The 22306-nt window shown below is 44.3% G+C and overlaps 2 protein-coding genes across 2 annotated transcripts in view; one reads left to right on the top strand and one right to left on the bottom strand.

The window, feature by feature from the left end:
- gfra1b (gdnf family receptor alpha 1b) overlaps positions 1–3758 on the bottom strand; it is a 34133-nt gene extending 30375 nt beyond the window's left edge. Inside the window, exons 1-3 of the mRNA XM_036531725.1 lie at positions 3368–3758; positions 2462–2764; positions 1290–1373 (exon numbers count right to left, since the gene is read on the bottom strand). Coding sequence (XP_036387618.1) covers positions 1290–1373; positions 2462–2764; positions 3368–3407 — 427 coding nt within the window. The 5' untranslated portion in view covers positions 3408–3758. The remainder of the gene's footprint in view (positions 1–1289; positions 1374–2461; positions 2765–3367) is intronic.
- Positions 3759–6504: 2746 nt separating this feature from the next.
- ccdc172 (coiled-coil domain containing 172) lies at positions 6505–13449 on the top strand. The gene is made up of 7 exons (XM_036543614.1): positions 6505–6583; positions 7169–7254; positions 9413–9529; positions 10706–10871; positions 11332–11433; positions 11743–11845; positions 13344–13449. The coding sequence occupies exons 1-7, from the start codon at positions 6505–6507 to the stop codon at positions 13447–13449; spliced, it is 759 nt and encodes a 252-aa protein (XP_036399507.1).
- Positions 13450–22306: the final 8857 nt, after the last annotated feature.

The following is a 22306-nucleotide window of genomic DNA, read 5'->3' as shown; positions in this document are numbered from 1 at the left end:
CCCTCTATCCTTAATATTGCTACAATTTATTAAAAATTCTGTGTATTTTTGAGGTCATGCTGGGTGTGAAACATGTAAACATAGATGGTATTGTCCAAAGCTGTCACCTGAACTACTGTGAAGTGTGTGAATTATGTCAATGATTTACCTGTCTCTGCTTTCTCTTCCTCCTGTGATGGTTTTGTTAACAGTTTATATTGCAAACCCAGGAAATCCTTGACATTGTAGCCCCAGGTAAAAGGGCCTCCACCAAACAGAAGGATCCAAGTAGAAATGGATGAATAAGTCAGCTTAAGAGAACCTGCCACAAAGCTGGACAGACTCCCCCTCTCACGTACACCTTTCTCCAGGTAAAGGATGGTGCTGTAATTCCTGATGCTGATCTGAGCTCTCAGTCTCATGTGAAGAACATTATAAAACGGTCTTTTACCCCCTTAAGCACAGAGCCAAAGCACAGGGATTTCTCTGATCAGCAGGTGCTGAAGGGTTAATACTTGCCTTGATAACGAGCAGCTCGGACCACTGCAATGCTCTTTTCACAGTATAGACCACTTATAGGCTGTCCAGACTGTGACAGCCCACATTTTAACCAGAACCAGAGAAATCCTCACTCTTCTTTACACTGGCTGCCTGAGCACTGGAGAGATTTTCAGGCCCTTTCACCTGTCTACAGGGCACTTAATGCCACAGCAGCAGGATATCTTACTGAAATGCAAAGCTTTTATCCACTCGTGGTCTTAAATCACTACCTGCCAACCCTTTGACAGTTCCCTAAACTCGCAAAAAGATGGAAAAGGGGAAACAGCCAATAGTTTTTATTCCTCCAGACTGTGGAACTCCATTCAATTAGCCCTCAGAGTCACCATCAGGTGATATTTTTAAACGCTGTTTAAAGATGCAGTTTTTTAAATATTGCTTTTAAGTTAATTATATATACATTTGCACTGTCTCTTTTATCATTTTTATTGTTTATTTTGTTTTTATTTCCTTTGTGTTAGAAGCACCTTGTGATGAAATTTTTTCATGAGTAGCGCTCTACAGATAAAGGGTATTATTATCAGTGTGTGAAATGAGGGTTTTATGCTGCTAGTCCACACCAGAGCTCACTGTAAACACTATTCAAAATTTCCCACAATACCCACCCTTTTATCACCTCAATCCCTGGCTAATATCGGCTACCTGGAGGGAGTGAAAAACATATCCGGGTTCATACAGGCCATTTTGGGAGGTAAACACCTGCATTCATATGGGCCATTTGAAGCGTGTCTGAATAAACTCAGCGGTCTTACCTGAAATAATCGGAGCTGAGCGGAAAACGTCAGACAGACGACTGTTCATTCGTTCATAGGGAGATTCTTCCTGCAGGTCATTTCCTGAAATTCATATACAGGTCAACATTATTTCAGCCATTTATGAGTGTGTGTGTGTGTGTGTGTGTGTGCGTGTGCATTAATCCCAGCTATTTGTTCAGATGTTTGACATTTTTAAGCAGCTGGTCCCAAGTAAAAAAAAAAATTAAATCCTGGAAGTAAGGAATATCACATTGTAAAAGCAGAAAAAAACATAAGTATGAATTCTGTTCTTTATTAATATTTTGGTGCAGTCACATTTTAGTTACTAAAATTTGCTTTCAAAAACAATCAAAACACTAAGTAATGGAATTTTAGCATTAAATGTATAAAAATGAAACACTTTGAACATACGTGTAACATAAATTACAGCCATTCATAAAATCTGAGATAATTTTAAATCTTCAAAAATACTTGCAAAACTTGACATGTTGAAATATTTCACATCACATAATTATGACATTCGTTACTAAATTCGTTAGCTCTCAACGTTGAAGACTTCTCAGTTAAAGGTTCATAAAATTCCGCTGATCTTAACACTTTATGAGTAATGCCCACGTTGTTAATATGCTCTTAAGCCGGTTCATATCTGATCCACGGAGGCCTTTGCGCTGTAAGTGGGTAATTAGGCGTGGTGTTACTCAGCACAGACCCGCGACCCAGCGGCATCGCCGACGCGGAGGTCTGATTAGCGCCAGGCTCGCTGGTCAGTGACCAAATAGGTTCACACGTCATTAATTTAAAAGAATCTGCTTAGCGCCGGACCTAAATCCCCCTCAGTCATGAATCGTAATGCAATCACTGAAGCTGTCTCCCAACAGAGAATAAATAAACCCGGCCGGAAGGACCTGCGAGAGCAGGAGTGGGGAAAAGCCGATTGATGCTGACAAATTGTCCTTTGCGAGCACACTCGTCCCGGGTATAGCCTACAGTACATTTCTGATAATGTAATTAGCAATTAGGCTCCTGCCCGCGGGTCTGCTGCTTATGATTTTGCTGTGTATAATCGTATTCGGCGTTTTAATATCTCATATAGTGTGTCTAGTTTTAAAGTGATTTATGTTAAGTGCGCTGGAGGGATGGATGAGAGAGAGAGAGAGAAGGGGTCGTACCCTGTAAAGTCTGGTAAATACTCCAGTAGATGCGCAGACAGTTCTTCTCCTTCTTCATGCCGCGTTTGCACCGGCAGTTGTAGAGCGGGCTCTGCTTGATAGCGTCCATGGCGCTCCGGCACTCGTCCTGCGCCTCGGGTCCGGCCACCATGCTGAAGTTGGTCTCTTTGCCCGCCACGCACTGCCTCATGGTCCGGTACTTGGTGCTGCAGCCCATCTCTTTCAGACACTGTTCGCTCGCTTTCACGCAATCCAGCCTGCCAGAGCGATACATCGCGCTCTCCTCTGCAGACAACAGCACATCTGCGCAACAACAACAGCGATAATAATAATAATAATAATAATCACCATCACCATTATTCTCGTCATGATAGCGATAATAATAACCGTAATCATTTTTCTTAATATTTCCCTTTCGACGTGGTTCATTTGAAAACTATAAACAGAAATAGTGACCCGTCCAGAGAAGGGCAGAGAAACGTTCATGAAATCATATACAGCATACTGTAATTCCAGTAGTTTGGTTTTGGTATTTTTAAAGACAGATTATTCAGAACATACTGCAAGTTTATATTAGTTACTCATTCCTAAAAATTAGTCTACTCATAAAACAATGGAATCAGCTTCAAAAGAAAGTGATCGGATCTGTCTGCGGTCGCAGTTACTTTTCAGGGCATTTAGCGATGATCTCAACTCACAGCCTAGTGTGCACGTCTTTTCCTTACCCGTTTCGGTTCGTCCAAAGTCCATCAGCATTATGCAGGTTGTTGTGGCAGAAATTTTGAGTTCATAATTATGATTATGATAATTATGTGATGCTTCGTTATATCATATTGCAAAAGTAATCAGAAAATTCCGTAATATTCACGGTGGTGCCCAGAAGGGCAAAGGTATGAATGAACTTACCCAACACAGGCAGCATTATGTAGAAAGTTATGAGTATCATCGCGTTTTCTGCCCGTGGATAATTACAGTGCTGTTGGATAGTTTTAATGCTGTGGTTAGATTAGAATTTCGGTTCCCCAGATAAATCCACTCTGTTACGCGTCTGATCCATGGAGGCGCCGTTCATAGGCAGGTGGTCCCGCGTTCATCCAAGAGACTTCAGACATTTAACCCCCACCTCCAAAAAACACCTTCTCCAGTTCAGCGCAACCCTCACCAAAGCGACACCAAAATATCTGTCCCGTCGGACGAACAATTCACACCGACGTAGATACAATATCGACCTGCCAAAAAAAACAAACAGAAATGGGCGAGAGGACTCTGGCTCGTAGCGATCCCCGTCGCTCTGTGCGTTTCCACTGCGCGCTCCGCTGTACTGGGTTCAGCTGTAACCCCCCACCAGTGACGCGCTCCGGGCTCCACCACCAGAAAGCGCAGAGGTAACTGAACAGCCCGCTTTCTCCTTTAATTTATATCACGCGTACAAATACTTAGTCACAGTCCTAGCGATAGGGGAATACCTGGCTATGCACTCTGACACGGGCTATATTTCCCTCCACGAAGGCAAGTCATTCTTTGGGCACCGTGCGCTGAGGTAATGCTAGGCTTTAAAGTTCTGAGTTTTCAGAAGTGCTTCATAAAGTGATTCAGGGCGAGATATAACTGAGTCCAGGCGTGCAGCGGAATTTGTATTCCAAAGCTGACTATTTTACGGCATTAAAAGCGAATATTTGACATCCGAAGTATTCCAGACACAGCGCGTGCAAAGTAAAATCTCCGATTGAAAAAATGACAGGCAACCCCATCCAAAATATCTAAATTTAACCGGGCCAGGCACACATCAAAGCGATTTTCCCCGGACCCTTATCGACAGGGGTTTCACTTTACAATGGCGAGAAAACGCCTGGCCCGCTTTTCACCGTGCTGGGGCAGAAATGATATCCGGCGCCTCGCTGGTCCTGACGTAATACTTAACGCTGATGAGGGGAATTGTACTGACGTCATGTTTACGCTGATGAAAGGAACTGTTCAAAATTACCGTATCTTGAGTGCGTGAGTGTGTGTAAAAGAGTATGACAGGGGTGGGGGTCAGACAAATTTCAAAAAAAAAAGAAGAAAAAAACACGTCTGCGTGCGACGAATTAAAAACATACTCATGCGCAAAACTATTACCTTTATGGTGATTGATTGCAAGAAAGCATAACAAATTTTTCAACTTCATCAACTAATACACAGGTCAGCACCATATAAAGCAGCTGCATTCTACTCCCCATATTGAACGCCATTAAGACACAGGATGCATACTCATCTCGCGTTTGAATATGCGGCATTTTGGAGTGAGTCAGTATTCCTTAATTAAAACGAATTCAAAGGAATAACCTACAGGAAGGGCTTAGGTACCTGTGATTTAATTCGTATTTAAGATGAACTTCAGACAGAAAATAAAGAATAAAACAGAACAGATTTTAGGTTAGTTTAAGAACGAGAAAATTGCTAACTATTCATTTTTATAGCAGATCTCCAATATACAGAACGGCTTTTTGGTAGGATTTAATTGTTAGGAATCATACTGCGAAAATATAGGTATAACAGGCGAAAACATAAATCAGCACAGATGAACTATTTAATGCAGTTGTGTACATAAGTACATAAAACATATTGAATATCAGATCATACCAAACATCAAACCCAAACTATATCATAAAGATATGAAATGAAATGTGATTCATACCATATGAACTGTTTTCCCCAAATGACCAATGCGCATAAAATATCGATGTAGAAATGTAGACAGATACTGCCACCTGTCTATTACTATATGAACAGCACCCTGAAGCGTTTCGATGAAGTACACGCTTTGGATTTTAAATAAATGCGGTTCTCAGAAGTCCTCAAAAACCACAAACCCATGCATGTTTTTTTTTTCGAAACATGAATCGTTCTGATTTTGTGTAGATAAGTGTGGGACGCGATCAGCGCAGTGTCTATTCACTCAATGAACATAGGCCATTACAGAGGAACGTGAATCTTGTCTACCCAAACGTGAATAGGCTATATATATTGGTATTATGGATCCATTTTATTATAATAACAGTTATTTGAATATAATTTAGTCACTTCTGATTTCCCCAATCAAATAAATCTAACTAACGCCACGCAAATAGTTTAGCAGCAGTTTATACGTAAGTATTAGTTAATGCAAGCCACTGCACCTTATGAGTTTCAATAAATGTACACAAAAAGACATAAGCTGTATTGTAGATATTGCTAGTGTATGAGGTCACAAAAATGACAGAATGGAAAATTTTAAGGAACATTCTGTAAGTCTCCTTCAACATCACATTATCCTACAGTCTCAGGAAGTGTTTAATATTCATTTCCACATCAACAATATGGAAATGAATCACCAGTGATTCAACGTTCAGTTGAGCACGACTATGATCATTAGTAAATTTTAAAGAAAAGCTTTACATCTGTTACCTTTTAGAATTTGATGACTGCAAATAAAGTTACCAACCTCATTAAAATTTATATCAAGTCTAATTTCATTTTTTAAACGTAAAGCCTCAGTCGACATTTGTCATTAATTTGGCTAACAGAGGGACAGATGCGTGGCCATGGAGACAATGTGCGCACGTTAATGGACCTCGTGGCTCCGGACCAAGCCCGTTATTTCCACAGGGAAATAATGAGGGAAGTGAGAGAAATGAAGGAAGAAAAGGAAGACGAACAGAAATACTTGCACGGAAAGTGCGCTGAAAAAACGCTTACATGTTGACTTTTGCAAGCACCGAAACAAACAACACGCAAAATAGGCTAAGTAAATGTCGTTTAGAAAGAATTGTTTAGACTGAGGTACCTGCGCTGTACGTATAGCGGTGTGTGTGTGTGTAGATATATAGCCTTCACGCATGTGCACGCTCCGTGCAGAGTGCTGACACGTCTCACGCGCGCGACACTGTCTCGTGCTGTTGCACGCGCTTGGCCTCCCGCTTTTCCCGATCGACGCGTCGCGGGACGGTGTTAGCGTCAGCTTAGCGTCAGGTGCACCTACCTGAAAGACTTTACTCGAATTAAATTAATTCATTAATTGGAATATGAGTCTCGATACGTTGTTTCATCAGATTTTACTCACCGAACAGCATGTATCAGAGAGAACCAAGCTGCTGCAGGAAGGTGGGAGTCGCTCGTTAACCGAATCCGGTTAACGGCAGCGAGCCTGTCGAAATTTCCGTTAAATGTAGCTGACTAGCAACATAGCAAGCTCAACGCTCGGGATCTTTCAATGATGTTTTAACGAAACGAACAATGACACAGTAGTTTATTTATCGATAGCAATTTCAAATACACAAGATAGCCGCTTAAGCTATTTACCCCTACCCACCACTACCCGCCCGGCTGGGTTAGTGAGGTGACATCACCTTGGTCAGACCAGGAAGGTGCTGCTGAGAAGTAAAATCAGCCAGTCTATGGGTTTAGATACTTTAATTTAGTTTCGTTAGCCTTACTGTCAAAGTCACCAAAACAAGGTGACATTTCGTCGGGTCATGATGTTCTGGAGACAACTTTTAGACACAAGCATGACTGATGCTTTGCCAAAGGGTTATGATTGTGTTGTGTATTAAGGTGTATGCAGCTTTGTGGTGTTGTGGTCACTTCCTGATGCACGCATACAGGACCAAATATTCTGCAATTTTAGGATTGGTTTGGATGAAGTTCTTTAAATATTTGTAAAATGTTTTTTTTCTCATTAATATTAAGTTAAAGGGGCCATCATCAAATGCCAAGAAACAATCAAAACCTCAACAGAAGAGTTAAACCACGCTAAGAATGACCTGGAAGAGAAGGTAAGAGCACATTGCACCAAATACAGTCAACATGCAGTATTTGTAGGCATGTGATGCATGGTGAAGAGATTAGTTTCTTCGATTTGAAATCGGACTTTTGTACACTTTTCTACACGGTATTTTCTTTTTATTCATCATGAAGTCTTTATTGATAAATAACCCACATGAGACCGGAGGGGTGTGTAGGGTGCTCTTCGTGAGACCGGAGGGGTGTGTCGTGCGTTCTCGTTGGGTGTGTGGTTCCTGCGCAGTGCGAGCGGACAGCACGCAGCAGTGTTAAGAGTGATGGAGTGAGGAGGCTGACAACGTGGCCGCTGTTAAGTGGTGATTTGTTTCTGTATAAAAACACTCCATCTCACAGAAGGCCCCACATTTAAGGCAGAGTGGATCAATCGCCACCGCAACGGCAAAATCAATCGCAAATTTCCGATGGATTACATTAGTCCGAGGAGGCCTTTTAAACCCCGCGTAAATTACGGCAGGAAGCGCGGTACATCAATATTATTCCAATACGTCTGATATTGCACATCCTTACATAAAAGGATGAATGATCACTGACGGAAAGACAGGAGTGGAATTAATTTACTGCAATAAACATCATCTTGAAGTCAAGCCAGATCCATAGGCATTTAAATGTGATGGTGAAATATTGTCTCGGAAATGTTTCTGAACTGGTGTGTGGTGGTAGTGGCGTGCTGGAATTGTTGGCCAGATTGACAGGTCCATTTTGTCCCTTTGTGTGAATCTGAGTCTGTCAGGCTTTTAGGTGGAAGGACCCAGGCATAGACAAGAATACCAAACTTAGGTATTTTAATAGATGGCACAAGGCACAAAACGGTCGACAAAAACAGTCTGAGTCAACACCAGAAGATCCACAAAAACAGGCAGAATATCCAAAATCACGAGGCAAAGCCAGATCCAGAAAATATAGGCAGAGGACATTCACCGGAGATCAGACGGGTACACAGAACAGAGGGGCACAGGCAGAAATCAGGGTCTAAACAGGCAGAGTAGTCAAACTAACCAGGCAGAGAATTATTTCAAATCGGCAAGCAAGAAGAGTAATCCAAGGGGCAAAGCAGAGGTCAAACACAAGGGCGTGCAGACACAGTGTAAACAGGCGCAAACAAAACAGGCTAACACACTGAGACAAACTGGCAGAGAACAAAGAAAACAGAGGGGTATTTATACACAAGCTAATAATGAATGAACAGGGAACGGGTGAGCAGGACGGGCTTCCGGAGGTGGGATGACGGAGCACATGGGGGTGTAAACGAAAACAAAAGCACACCCACCCTGACAGACAGGAAGACAGAGAAACACAACACAAGCAAGACATCTCAAGCTGAAGTCCTGACAGAGTGGTTTTACCCTTAATGATGACTGATTTACCCTGCCTTATACATGGCTTTGTATGACACATACGTGTAGACATTCTTGACATGTTGAGAAGAGTTGAAATGGGTTTCCTGAGGAAGTTACAGCAGTAACAGCAGTGTCCCAACAGGGGACTGAAACAAAGAACTCTCTGGATAGGAACACAGCCCTTCAGCTGCTGGCCTAGCCTGCTGTCAGTGAAGGCTGATATACAGATAATGTGCATGTAATGTACATGTGATCTACAGGAGATCTACACAGGGCAAACAGCTTTGCTGCACCCTGTGCACCCTGCTCTCGCACACGCACACGTACACACAAACTTCGATTGCTGTGTTTTCAGTGACATTTTGTGGAGACTCCCTCAGGGGGATATGAATGCACTTGTTTTCTGTGCAGCCAGATAGCATGTAATTAGTCCTCAGGCAGTAAGCATTGGCCTGTCACAGCTGAGGGAACCCTTTAAAAGGGAGAGGCAGAGAATGGGGGAAGCCTTATGAGGCCATAAAACCAAGAAGATACTTACCCCTGTAAACTCATTTTTAGATTGAGTTATAGAGAACAGTTACAGTTGTGAAGACTATCAGTAAGGCTTGCACAATTTAGTGAATTCAGCCATATAAACACATCATCTGCAACAAGAGAAAATATTTACATTGATGCATCAGTACTGAAACAGTATTTATATGAAATACTTTAAATGCATTCAGTGTGAGGGTGGTTTTGTTTGGTTAGACAGGCTCACGCCTGGTTAAACAGACTGCCCTGTGCTGCGTTCCAGTCCAGAGTGCTGTCAGAGATGGGGCTGCAGCTGGACCTGCTGAAGAAGCAGAGGGAGGGGAGAGAACAGCAGAGGGAGGAGCTGAAAGCCCAGCAGCATCGCCTGAGAGCGGCCTCTGTGTGTCCGAGAGCTCCCTGTTGAACCACACTGACCCACATTCAACCACAGCAAACCATATTTAACCACACCAAGCCACGTTCAACCACACCGAGCCATATTTACACACACCCAGCCGTATTCAACCACACCGAGCCATATTTAGCCACATCGAGCCGTATTCAACCACACTGAGCTATATTTAATCACACTGAGCCGTATTCAACCACACTGAGCCATATTTAGCCACACTGAGCCATATTCAACCACACTGAGCCATATTTAACCACACAGAGCCGTATTTAACCACACTGATCCATATTCAACCACACAAGCTGTATTTAACCACACCAAGGCGTATTCAACGATACTCATCCCCATTTAACCAAATTGAGCCATATTTAAACACAACACTGACCCCAACTTAACCATATGGAGCCGTATATACCACATCAATCCTCTCAAAAATATTGACCCTCAGTTAACCACACTCATCCCCATTTAACCACACCGAGTGTCATTTAAAAATAGTGCACACCGCCGTATTTCTGGGGGAACCCTGGGCTGCACTGCAATGCCATATTCCCCACAGACAGGATATGCAGTCTACTGAGTGTGGAAATCCAAACATGGTCATAATACAAGACATTGTTAAGCTCACTTTGTTACTGGAACCACATTTTCAGTACAGTACATTTATTCAATTCAGAGTCAATAGAAGTAGATTTATTGTTTTATTATTAAATCAGTGTTTAACTTGATTAAATTTAATATTCATTTAAGTTATGCCTGGGGATTGTGCTGCCTTTTTGGTTTAGTCTTAAAACAGTGTAGGGTGGCAGCGTTGTCTAGTGGTAAGGAGCGGGGCTTATAACCGAAACGTTGCTGGTTCAGTTCATTACATTACATTACATTACCTTTCGCTTATCCAGAGTGACTTCCAGCACAACATGCATTCCCTGCTGGGGCACTGCTGTACACTTGGGCAAGGTACTTAACCCACAGCTGCTTCAGTAAATAACCAGCTGTATAAATGGATAAAATTGTAATCTATGTCAGTTGTTGTGGATAAGCGTGTCCGCTAAATGGTAATAATGTTATGTAATGTAAACTAGTATTTAATTGTCAGTAAATTTAATTTAATCCCTGAGGGTTGTGCTGCTGTGTGTGACGCCTCAGTCCTTCCCTGTGTGGCAGGAGCAGATACAGCAGAAGATGTCTGAGGAGAGGGAGCGCTTCATGGAGCAGATCGTGAGTTTCAACGCTGAGTTCAGCCTGCTGGGAGACCGGGCCGGCCTGGAGGAGAGCCGCTGCCGTGCCGAGATCCAGAGCCTGGACAGAGAGGAGGCCGCGCTCACTCAAGGTGCGTCTGACAGGGGACGGGGGGGGGGGTGATGGGGGACTGAGGGCAGAGGACGGGGGGACAGGGGGGCGGTGGACAGAGGACAGGGGTTGGGATGGGGGTGGGACGGGTGTGGGGGGAGAGAGAGGGAACCTAGGTTGTGTGGAAGCACTGGGTACTTTAAATGGATACGGTTATAACAGCCCACAGAGCCTGTGCTGCACTGTGGAAACGAACCACAGAGGGTCACTCATTTTAAGTTTCTGTGCTGGATATTTATAAATTGCAGTGAGCTGGTAGCCATGATCATGAGTGGTAAGGTCATCTTATCTTAGCATTTCATTACGTGGAGTAACTACTGTATGTCAGAATAGGAGTGGCTGTTTGTTGAGGGCACATCTGTCCCTGTGGGTGCACACTTTTTGTATGCAGTGTTTAATGGAATTTGAGCTGTAGACAGTGCCCTCTGCTGTCCCCACAGAGATGGCGTCGATGATGCAGAATCACGCTGGACTCGGCTCCCTGCAGGCGGAGAGGGTGGCCCTGCAGGCTGAGCTGTCAGGGCTGGAGACACATGTTCAAGGTGACCTCAGAGGGAGGCTTCACCAGCCCCGTTACGCTAACGCCGGCTGTCACACACTGGCTGCTATAAACTGGCTGCGTGAAACTGACGTTAGCGCGTTAGATGTTAATGGGTTGCAGACGTTAGCAGGGTACAGATGTTAGCGGGTTACAGACATTAGCAGGATACAGATGTTAGTGGGGTGTAGACATTAGTGCGGTACAGACATTAGTGCGGTACGGACATTGTGGAGTACGGATGTGTGTGTGATATAGATGTTAGTGCGGTGAAGTTTGGTCTGAGCTGCTTGCTGTGTGTGGTTCTGCTCAGACCTGGATGCGCAGCTGGCTGAAACAGAGGCAGTCACACAGAGCCTGAAGCAGCAGAGAGAGGCAGCCAATCAGAAGCCGGGAACAGACAGCATGTTTCTCAGGTGAGCGTCTGCCTGTGGGAGAGCTGAGAAGCACGCTCATCGGCATCTCATAGGATTCACACCCACTGGGAGTGTGTCTTACTGCTCAGTATCCTGTTTTAATAGCTTTTTAAACAGAATAACTTTCTAACTTTTCTATATTTTTCTTTTAAAGTTTTGTTGAATACTTTTTCACTGGAGCATTGGAAGACGTCATGCAGTGGTCAAAAATGTCTTTTACATTATCATATTTTAACTCGAGTCTATGGGTGTAAGTGAGTTTTGAAGACTGTATGTTAGCATTTGAGTATATCTGTATTGCCTAAAAAGACAGTTGCCTACAGCTGAAAGTGAGGTATAAGAGAGGTGGTCTCCACAGGTGATCTGAACCTCTCTCAGTGCGCTTCCATTAGCTTCCTAGAACATAAACTTAGGTCAGGTTTAGATATGCTGTAACCCGCTGCTGAAACAATAGCATCCGTTTCCCTTGTTTTTGATTCTGTGACCGCTGTGATCAGCAGCACCTTTTCGGAGCCGTGAGGTTTGTTCAACTGCAGTCATTCACAGGAGGAAGCGCGTGACGATGGTGGTTTTAATCAGGCCTGAGATCAGTCCCTCGGGCTGCAGGGAACAGAGGAGCTTAACGAAGGGGAAATGACTGGGAGGAAGCTGTCGGGGCGAGGGGTTACTAGGGGGTGTAAATCATCTTCCCACTGCTCCGCCTGCTCAGATGGGTGTTGTTATCGGGGGAGAACCCCCCCCCCCCCCCCCCCCCCAGGATGAGCCAAAGACAGGTTTTCAGTGAAAGACGCCCCACCATGCTGTGATAAGCCCCCCTAAGTGTGTCCATCAATCAGAGCTGTAAAGCCAGGGAAGATTTAGCCAGCTATCGATTCCCTCAGATTGAATGTACAGTGTCAATTTAGCTAAGCGATAGCTGTCAGTAACGGAGCGGGTGAGAGGAAGCAGCCGAGCCCCCCCCCCCCCCCCCCCACCTCTGCTGATATCAGCGCTTTCTGACTCCTCTCCGCACTGCATGATAAAACACACGTCTGTTCATTAGCCAGGAACAACATGCCTGCACCTTCTACAGAGGAAAGACTTACGGCAAACCACACTCACATCTCAGCACTCGCGCTCTGGATCAAAAACACCTTATTCTAGATCAGCTAACTGTCCACTGATCCTTAGCCATGGTGATAGTGGAGCTGCCATGTCCAATACTAACCAATCATGATGTTTTGCTGTAGAGCGCAAAGTCTCGCTTGGTTCACTAAAGTCAGTGTTCATCAGTACTGTTATTATGAGGTTCATGAAGTCTCTGTGTTCAATGCTGGTCCTGTCCCCAAAGGTAAAAGATAGCACTGATCAGTGCATTAGGGCAGTCTCCATCCACAGCTGCATACTTCCCTCTCTGGTTCTGTGTAGGCTGTGTTCCACAGAAAACATTTCACTGGACAATCTGCAGAGTGATAGATTTCAGTAAGAGAATGTTGGTGTTATTTTGATGTCTTTGCAGGTTGAAGAGTGAGCTCAGTGAGCATAAGGATGAGGATCTGGGGAGAGTGAGAGAGGCACTTCGCTCAGAGATACAGCTGCTGAAAATGGTGCAGCTCTTCCCCTAGTGCTGCCTCTGTCTGACGAGGCAGAATCAGAGATTTGTTCTGAACCTGACACAAGCTGAAATGCCTGCATTACATACATGTGATTAAGACTGATATTCACAAATGTCAGTAACTTTTTAAACTGTACAATAATGTGTGATTTTCATTGATATTTAACATAAATGAATTTCCCCTGAACAGTTGCCATTTTGAGTGAAAAGGCTATCCTGGCTGTGAATATGACCTTATTTGCGTCTCTTGCTCTGTGGTTTTAAAGAAGCTGTCACAGAAGGGGCTTCACTCTTCCAGAGCTTGTTCCTGATGTGACCCACGACCTTTGGAGGAAGTGTAGGTAAGTAAGTAGGTAGTGCACTGCAGGTCTCAGTTTCCAGTCAAGCACTAAAGGACACTGAAGTGCCGCCAGTGACTCTCTTACCTTAACTCAAGGAAGTGATCGTGTTATTTATTTAAATATGTCAGACATTGACTCTTTACCCAGTTGGCTGATGAATCGGCGGAATGGCCAAACAGATGCGTTCCCAGGGTTCAGTATGCTTGACCTCAGGAATGGCCACATTCAGGCAGGATTTTATTTGCAGGTCGAATGGAGAAAACCTGTCTTGTGCATTTATCGTTGACATAAGAGGGGGAGAATCCAGTCATTTTATATATTTCTACATTTATTACAGCTGGCTTTTAAGTTGTATTTCACAAAATTGCCTTTAGTTGGTGTAATAGCCCCCTTGTGGGCACATTTGTCATTGCAGAGAGGAAGGCAGTCATCTGTATTTTACTGTTTAGAGAGGAGTCTGCATGGTTGTGCTCTGTAGGAGTGTCACTGACGCTGCTGTTGGAACTGCAGTACTGAACGACTCTGACTTACAGCACAATATCCAAACACAGTGTGCAGTGTGAACATTAACACATGACACATTAAAATCCAATTACCTCACCTTATTGCTGACACCACCGCAGCTGCCTGGCAGAGCTGCTTGCTGAAGAAAAGGCCCCCTCTGTGAATACTGTGAATGTGCCTGATGTCACAGCTCTGCAGGGCGTCTGGCCTCTGTTCTCCTGGTGTTTTACAGGTGCAGCACTCCCCCCCTCCACCTGCAGGACACACCTTTCCATCCCGAGCCGGGGCAGGCAGGGACAGTCTGACATCTCTGAGGATCTCAGTGCTGTGTGCTCTAATACACATACATTAATGCCTGTGTTAAACCAGTCACAGAGCGTTTGCTTTCTCACATTTAAATGCTCTGATTAAATAAAGGCTGAAACAGTTACAAATATTTGCCAAATGAATTTTGAAACCTTCAGCTATTCCTTTCTACACATCTCCATATCATTAAGTTAGATGTATTATATTGTAATTTTATGAAAATAAATCTTGGATCTGTGGCTTCTGTAGGATTTTCACCTTTTTTTCTTGATTTATTGCAAATTTGTATAGGTGTTTAGAGAGGAGGGAGACTGGGTGGTATCACAGAGATTGTGGCAGAAGTCTGCCACCTAGAGGCACACGACTAGTACTTTATCTGTGTTCCTAATGTTCTCTCTGAGGGAACTCAAACACCAGCTGACTGTGACAGTCTGTGGCATGATTCAGTAAACAGAAGGTCATTCCATCATCCTACTAGGTGGTAAACTGAGAAGTTTCATTACTCTTTAGAAAAACAGCCCAAAGAGTATGTCTGTGAATGTGACAGAATCGATCTTTCAGATTGATACCTGTCTTGCTTTCCTTTTACTAGTGTACATTTACCATTATGACAGTGTGATAAATGGTCTGTTACATGTATTGTGATAGCTCCTAGTTGGTCTGTACTAAACTATGAAATGTATAAGCATTTAATATCAAGACATTATCATTATCAATATTTGTGGTACATAATGGAAAACTAGTAACACTGTTCTTAGAGGAGATCTAGGAATGAAACATTGTGAGTTTTGAGGCAATACTACTTATAATAACACTCAAAGAAGTAAACTACTCAGAGGACTTGTGCTATGTCCTGTGTAACCATGACAACTCGCTTTTGCCTGGAAGGGATCTGTAGCCATGGCGATTCACCTATGTACAGCATCGCTCTGTTACCGTGGCAATTCCCCTGCACCCTGTGGTGCTGTGTAACTGGTGTCTCACCTGCAAGCAGCAGAAGGAGCAGCAGCAGTCTGTAACCCTGATCTACCTGAGTCTAACCCTGAGTCACTTCCTGCTCCAAATGCGGAGGGAGGGCAGAACTAGAGCTGTGAAGCTGTATTACTTCACATGACCACATAATCGAGACGTCACTGAAACATAACTGAAGTGTAATTGAATCCCTTCCGCTCCTGATCCTCTCTTACCTTGATAAGAAGCAGGCACCTGGGGCGAGGACCGTAAGTGACCCCACCCATTTTCTGCCCCACTGGTTTATTCTGCTAGCCCCTGCTGGGTGGATGCAAGGTTAAAACAGCTCCCTGGTGCTGAGACATATCACCTGATTGAATGAGGATCACTGTGGCAACTGCAGCCATCTTTTGGGGCGGCAGTGCAGTGGCAGTAAGGAGCAGGACCAAAAGGTTGCCGGTTCGATTTCCCACTGGGGCGCTCTTGCTGCTACTGTATCTTTAGGCAAGGTGCTTAACCCATGATTGCCTCAGTAAATATCCAGCTGTGTAAATGGATAACATTGTTAAAAAAACTGTAAGTCGCTCTGGATAAGAGCGTCTGCTAAATGCCAATAATAATAATAATCTTTTCTGATTCAATGTTACTATCTATTTGCTAATCCTTTGGTTTAAATTTTTCTGTTTATCTGTTTACCAATAGTGTGATTTAAATTTGTCTGTTTACCTGTTTACTGATATTTCAGTTTAAATTTGACTTTTTTGAACGATTCTGTGATTCTTAATATCACTTTTTTACTCACTGATGCTACTGTTTTAAACTATTTTATTGTTTTACCATTTTATTATTGATTTATTTACCTATTTAGCTGGGGTTTTTTCCTGTGGTCTTCAATGGCTACACTAATCTGATTTTAATATTGCTTTCTCTGGGTGTTTCTGCTATGTGCATATTTAGTGAGTTTGATTCTCTGTGATGTGCTGTTTGTTTATGGAGTGAACGTGGGGGAGTGAAAGACTCTAACGGCAGGACAGATTCCTGAAAAGACTGAGTTCTGTTCTATTCAGTTCTTTTCTGTTGTATTCATGTCACAGGTGCTAAGGAAAACTCTTGAGCTGTGAGTTATAAGAAGTCGGTTTGTCCTCTTTCTGCCCTCCAGAGAGAGGCGAGAGTGTGTCCTGCTCTGTGATTGGCTAATAAATCTTCCCTAACCTCTCTCTGGAGAGGCTGTAAAGCTCTCCTGACGCCTGCTCTCAGCTCGATCCTGCTCTGTCTCTGCTGTGGAGCTCTATGTAGGCCAAAAGGCAAGGTATTCACTCACTGCTCCAGTTTGTCAGACTGCAGGTATAGCCTCTGCTTGTTTTTGATTGCATTCCTGAACACATGCGAATGGAGGAGTTACTTTCCTCTTCCACATTATGGCTGGGGTCAGTTGGGCACACAAACCTTGCCTGCTTTGGCCTGCAGGTGGCACTGTGGTCTGCATATCGGTGTTCCCTGCTATGCACTGCAGACAGCTTTGCAGGAAACTGTGTCCCTGACAGAACCCCACCCTTCACATCAGCAACCAGAATCCAGAGACAACTCTCTGAGGGGCTGTGCAGCAAATGGGTGATGAGAAAAACAGGATTCGCTAGTAACCTGACAGTAACCTGTCATCTGGCTCACCTGCGAAAATCCATCTGTGTTTCTGCTCAAAGTCAGTGCAGAGTCGGTGACCTTTCTCAACATGGAAGAAGCTACATGTAACTCATTCCCCAGGTAATGTGCCCTGTGTGTGTGTTCAGTCTAACTCATTCCCCAGATAATGTGCCCTGTGTGTGTGTTCAGTCTAACTCATTCCCCAGGTAATGTGCCCTGTGTGTGTGTTCGGTCAGATGAGGAGTAGGGTTTTTGCAGCAGGGATCTGATGTTTTTAGGCTTCTATGTCTACGCATTATTTATATGTTTATTTGTACATTGCACAATGGAAGATGTGTGAAACATTGAAATGTGAGGGGATTTGTGGTTTCTGGGTTTCCCTCCATTGAATAAAAGATTTGAGGCCAGAATGTGGCAGAATAAGGCTGAAGAGCATTGTTTTAGGTGTTTCTGGGGAAGGTTAAACAGTATTAGAGTCTGCTGTGTTTCCCAGCATGCCTTGCTATAGAAGTGGGCCTGTATTAGTGTGCTCTTTCTCAGTGAGCAGTGAGACAGGGATTCTCCGGTGGGATAGAACAACCACAAATCATGTCTGACATTTCTGAGAGCAAAAACCTTTAATTTTCATATGGGATTTAATGAACTGCAATCCAGCCAGGAATAGAATGAAATTATACCTGCGACTAGGACTAAGCCATTGAAATGTTTTGTATGTGAGAGCTAATTTAGAGAAGACTGTGAGTGTCAGTATGTGTGTATGTGTGTGTGCGTGTGTGTGTGTGCGTGTGTGTGTGTGTGTGTGTGTGTGTGTGTGTGTGTGTGTGTGTGTGTGTGTGTGTGTGTGAGAGTGTGTGTGTGTGCAAGTGCGAGAGTCTTAGTGTGCATACTGCATGCATGTGCTGTCACTTTTTTGCTCTTTTAATGACTTCCTAGATTCAGTGTGAAATTACTTTACTTTACATTAAATTCATTTAGCCAATGCTCATCCACAGTGATTTCCAGTACAATACAACATAAGTGTATCCCCTCAAGTTAAATGAGCAACAGTGTCAGACCAGGCTAACAGCAAGGTCAGTTGCCTCATAGTTGCAGAGCGTAGTGATCTTGATGGAACGGAGGGTTGAAGACCAGTCGTAGGTATGAGGGGGCTGTTCCATTCACTGAAATAGGCAGTATTAGACTGAACACTCAGTGTAACAGGGCTCAGTGAAGGTTAATGCACGGTCAAGTCAGCCACTTTGCAGATGCTGCTGTCTGTGATATAGCTCAGAGATACTTGAGTGACATTTCACTGTCAGGCACCTTTTCAGCAAAATGGTTGTTACACAAAGTTGAGCACAAGGGGGTGCAGGAGTGCAATATTTGTGTTCTCTGGGATGAACGTTAAGTAGAGCTTGTTACTTCTGTGAGACATGAGCTCTTTTTATTCAGGATCAGTGGGTGGTTGATTCCTCGTGAGATGATGTTGTCGAAGTTGTTTTGTTGGCAAGTTGAAGATTAACAGAAGGAAATTAATACGCAGAGTAATACAGGCTAAACTGACTGGGTTGGATCCCTCCCTCCCCTCGTTAGCTGATGTGTGCTGAATGCTCTCTGCACTGTCCAGGTGGGACCTCAATGTGGCTGTTGGTTGAGGTCATTTATTCCCCCTTGTGCTTTGTGATCTGCAGAAGATCTTATTTAAATGGAATTCATTAATCATCCCATTCATTCGTTCATTCATTCATTTGCTTCTTCAGTTTATAATATGCTCTGAGGAGATGGGGGCCTCACAGCTGCAGATGGAGACGTTTTTGTTAATCGCTTTATCAATAAATTCATCAATCATCACCCAGCCGACCTGTTAAAGTACAGCATTCCTCTCGCGCTTGAGTGGCTGACACATTCATAAAATGGCCTTCATTAATGAGTATTGACAAAGCTATCAGGGCTGCACTGAAACAGCACCTCACTCTCTCAGTGTAACCTCACAATGTGCTAGCAGCAGCACGCACAGTCAATCCGGGGGAGAGGGACCTGTAACAGCACTGTAACTGTTTCAGGGAAGATTGACCTGTTACAGGGGGAGGTGGACCTGTTGCAGGTGAGGTGGACCTGTTGCAGGGGACCTGTAATGGGGAATTAGGGACACAGATGTGGGCTCTGACAAGAAGAGAGCTGCTGCATCCAATATGGGTCAGGCTGTTGCAGGCATAAGATGGATTGCCAAGAACTCACAACTCCTCCAGAGATGAAACATTTTTCATCTTACTTTTCAAACAAAAGTTATTTTATTCATAAATTATTTTACCTTTTTACTGTCCTTTTTTGTTTATGCTCAGTTACGCTTAAACAATTTTTTGTTTTGGAAAGCACTCCTGCAGGCTGCACATACTGAATGGGGAAAATGTCATATTGTAGTTCCCTAGAGGTTCTAACGTAAGCAGTCACTGTGACAGAAATACACCAGCCGTTATGAGGGAAACTGCCTTCTGTGAGCTGTCGCTTCAGCTGCTGCTGTCTGCATACACTCCCCTTTTCCTCTGTAAGGGGGCATATGGCTTCCCCCATGCTGGGGTTTGTCTGGCCTCTCTCCCTTATCTCTGTCTCTGAGGGCGGTGCTGGTGGGTGTGGTATGTCTGTATTAGCATTACAGTGTTTCACATCACCAGCAGGTGGCAGTGTGTATGCGCGGTGTGGTGTTCCCCTCCCCCACTCCAAACTCAGTCCTCTCCTCCACCCCGGCACTGTTTACCCTCAGCTTTCACAACATCAGAGAGTGTTTAATGTGTCTTTATCAACTCAGAGTGATTAACATAGATAAACTACTTATCATACATACCCTGCTAATCATATACACCCTGCTTATCATATACACCCTGCTCATTATACACACTCTGCTTAATTAATTACACCCTCTCTAATGTATACATCCAGCTTATACCCTGCTATTAGTGTCTCTGCAGCTGGTCTCTGGTTTTGTGTTCTGAGGACGCAAAGCATGGGTGAATGGCTTAGATCCCACTGTGGGACCGTAGCGGGGCCGATACAGGTCACAGTTGAACCGTAGTGGGCAGATGCAGCGTTTGGACTGTTTCAGAGTGGATACCGTGGTCAGACCGCGCGATGAGGGAGGCTGTGGAGCCATGGCTCTGCTCTGATACAATACCATGCAGCCTGCATCCTCACTGCTCCGCTAATGCCTTTAGAACATGAGGGAGAGACGCTACACTGTCCTGACATAACCTCCCGTTTCCGCACGCTCGTTCCCCACCAGCCAGCAGCAGGGAGGAGCTTCCGCAGGCACTGTCTGATAAACACACACACACACACACACACACAGACATACTCACACACTTATAGTCACACTGACACACATAAATCACACACAGACACACACACTCACGCACATACAGACACATACCCTCACGTACACACACACACACACGCACACACAACTACATACACACTCAGGGGAATATTTATATTCCTGTTTATATACGTCAGAGTAAAATCCCATTTGGCTTGGTGGATCTGACCTGAATGTTCTGGCCTGAGCTGCTTCCCAGAATTCTCACGGTGTCCACAGTAAAGCGCAGGCTTTCTGTCAGTCCTACAGTGCGTTTTATTTTCCTGCTGCTAAATACAGGGCTTATAGACACAGGGTTAATTACATGGTGCTCCTGTGCCTGAACCCTGTGCTGAGGAGATGCGCAGACTCCCCGCAGACGCGCAGACACCCCACAGACCAGCAGACATCCTGCTGAGCGGTGCGATGTGGAGGCGCAGTTTAATGCGTCGGGATTAAAGACAGCGCATGCCGGAGGGGTGCAGCACACACAGGAAATAAATCAGCCCCTTTGTCCCATCTTAAGAGCTGCATCTCCATCTATCTGCGCTGCTCGGGCAGATAAGCATGCAGCGCTTGAAGACTTAATTCCTGTTTGAAAAATATAAGCATGATAATTAGCCTCTGTGTGAAGGAGCTTTGTCCCGTTTCTCTGAGAGGAGCGAGACAGTGGTCTGGAATGCCTGCTCGTTTATCAGCGATAGTCTGCCTGTAATTATGATGGAGCTGTCAGAAAGAGTGCTGGTCCGGCCGCAGCAGTGTGTGCTGGGCAATGTGCTCTTTCTCTACCTCTTGCTCTGTCTCTCTCTCTCTCTCTTTCTCTCTCTCTGTGTTGCATTCATTTCAATGGGGCTTTATTGACAGGAAGAACAAAAACAGTGTTGCCAGGGCAAACAATGTTAAATACAGGGATGTAGGGATATAGTCAAAGTAAAAGACATGTAAAAGACACAAACATGCATGGATCTCTTTCTCTGTCATCGTCTGTCTCTCTGACAGTTGAATTGAGGCAAATTCAATGTTGTTTTATTGGCAGGACACACCATAGCAGAGTTGCCAAAGCAATCATGTAAACAATATAAGTCTGCCCTTCTGTCTTTCATTCTCGCTCTGTCTCTCCCTCCAGGTTCTCCTCCCCTCTTCTCTGAGCTTCTCTGGCTTCTCCCTGTTTGACCCTCAACACATCTCTGTGTGTGCTGCCCATGTCTTAATTGCATCCCTAATGTTGCTCTGACCCTGTAGGGGAATCTGCTTAACTCCACAGACATGCCTCTGTGCTGTGAACCAGTCTAGCTGCTCTGGTAGGATGCTCAAATAGTTGATATAAACAGCTGGTATCCCACTCATTGGCACAAAGGCGCAGTCACACTTTGGTTCTGGAATATCATGACTCTGGTCCCATTTGTGTTTACTGTCAGTGCCCAGGTCTGGCAACATTGCTCTAACAGAGCCAGGTTCAGCTGAAGCCCTTTTTCTGTGGGTGACGGTGGGAGCAGGTCATCTGTACAGAGCAGGAAGTTGACCTCAGTGTCGTGCAGAGTGAGTGCAGGGACTGCAGACTGCTCCATCATAGCCAACTCATTGGCCTTGCCTCATTCCAGGCCCTTGAGTGAAGAAATATTTTATTTTCCTCTCAATTTTTGCATAGTTGTTTTTCATATGCGTGCATTAATTGTCTGAATACATAAATTGTGTGATGTCATATACTTTACCCCATGGTGCGAAATACGGGGTTGATTGACACTTGAGACCCCCAGAAAGCCTCAACAGCCCTGTTGTTTTGAAGTAGATCTGGT

Source organism: Megalops cyprinoides, chromosome 1 (assembly GCF_013368585.1).
Source record: "Megalops cyprinoides isolate fMegCyp1 chromosome 1, fMegCyp1.pri, whole genome shotgun sequence".
Lineage (NCBI taxonomy): Eukaryota > Metazoa > Chordata > Actinopteri > Elopiformes > Megalopidae > Megalops > Megalops cyprinoides.
The sequence above is the reverse complement of the archived record's forward strand: the minus strand, read 5'-3'. Positions and strand labels throughout refer to the sequence as shown.

Excerpts from the sequence above, each read along its gene's own strand:
- ccdc172 (XM_036543614.1), top strand. The coding sequence starts at position 6,505 with ATGAGTCTCGATACGTTGTTTCATCAGATTTTACTCACCGAACAGCAT. Across the intron at positions 9,530-10,705 it reads ATCGCCTGAGAGCGGCCTCT|GAGCAGATACAGCAGAAGAT; the intron begins GTGTGTCCGAGA and ends CCTGTGTGGCAG. Across the intron at positions 10,872-11,331 it reads GGAGGCCGCGCTCACTCAAG|AGATGGCGTCGATGATGCAG; the intron begins GTGCGTCTGACA and ends CTGTCCCCACAG.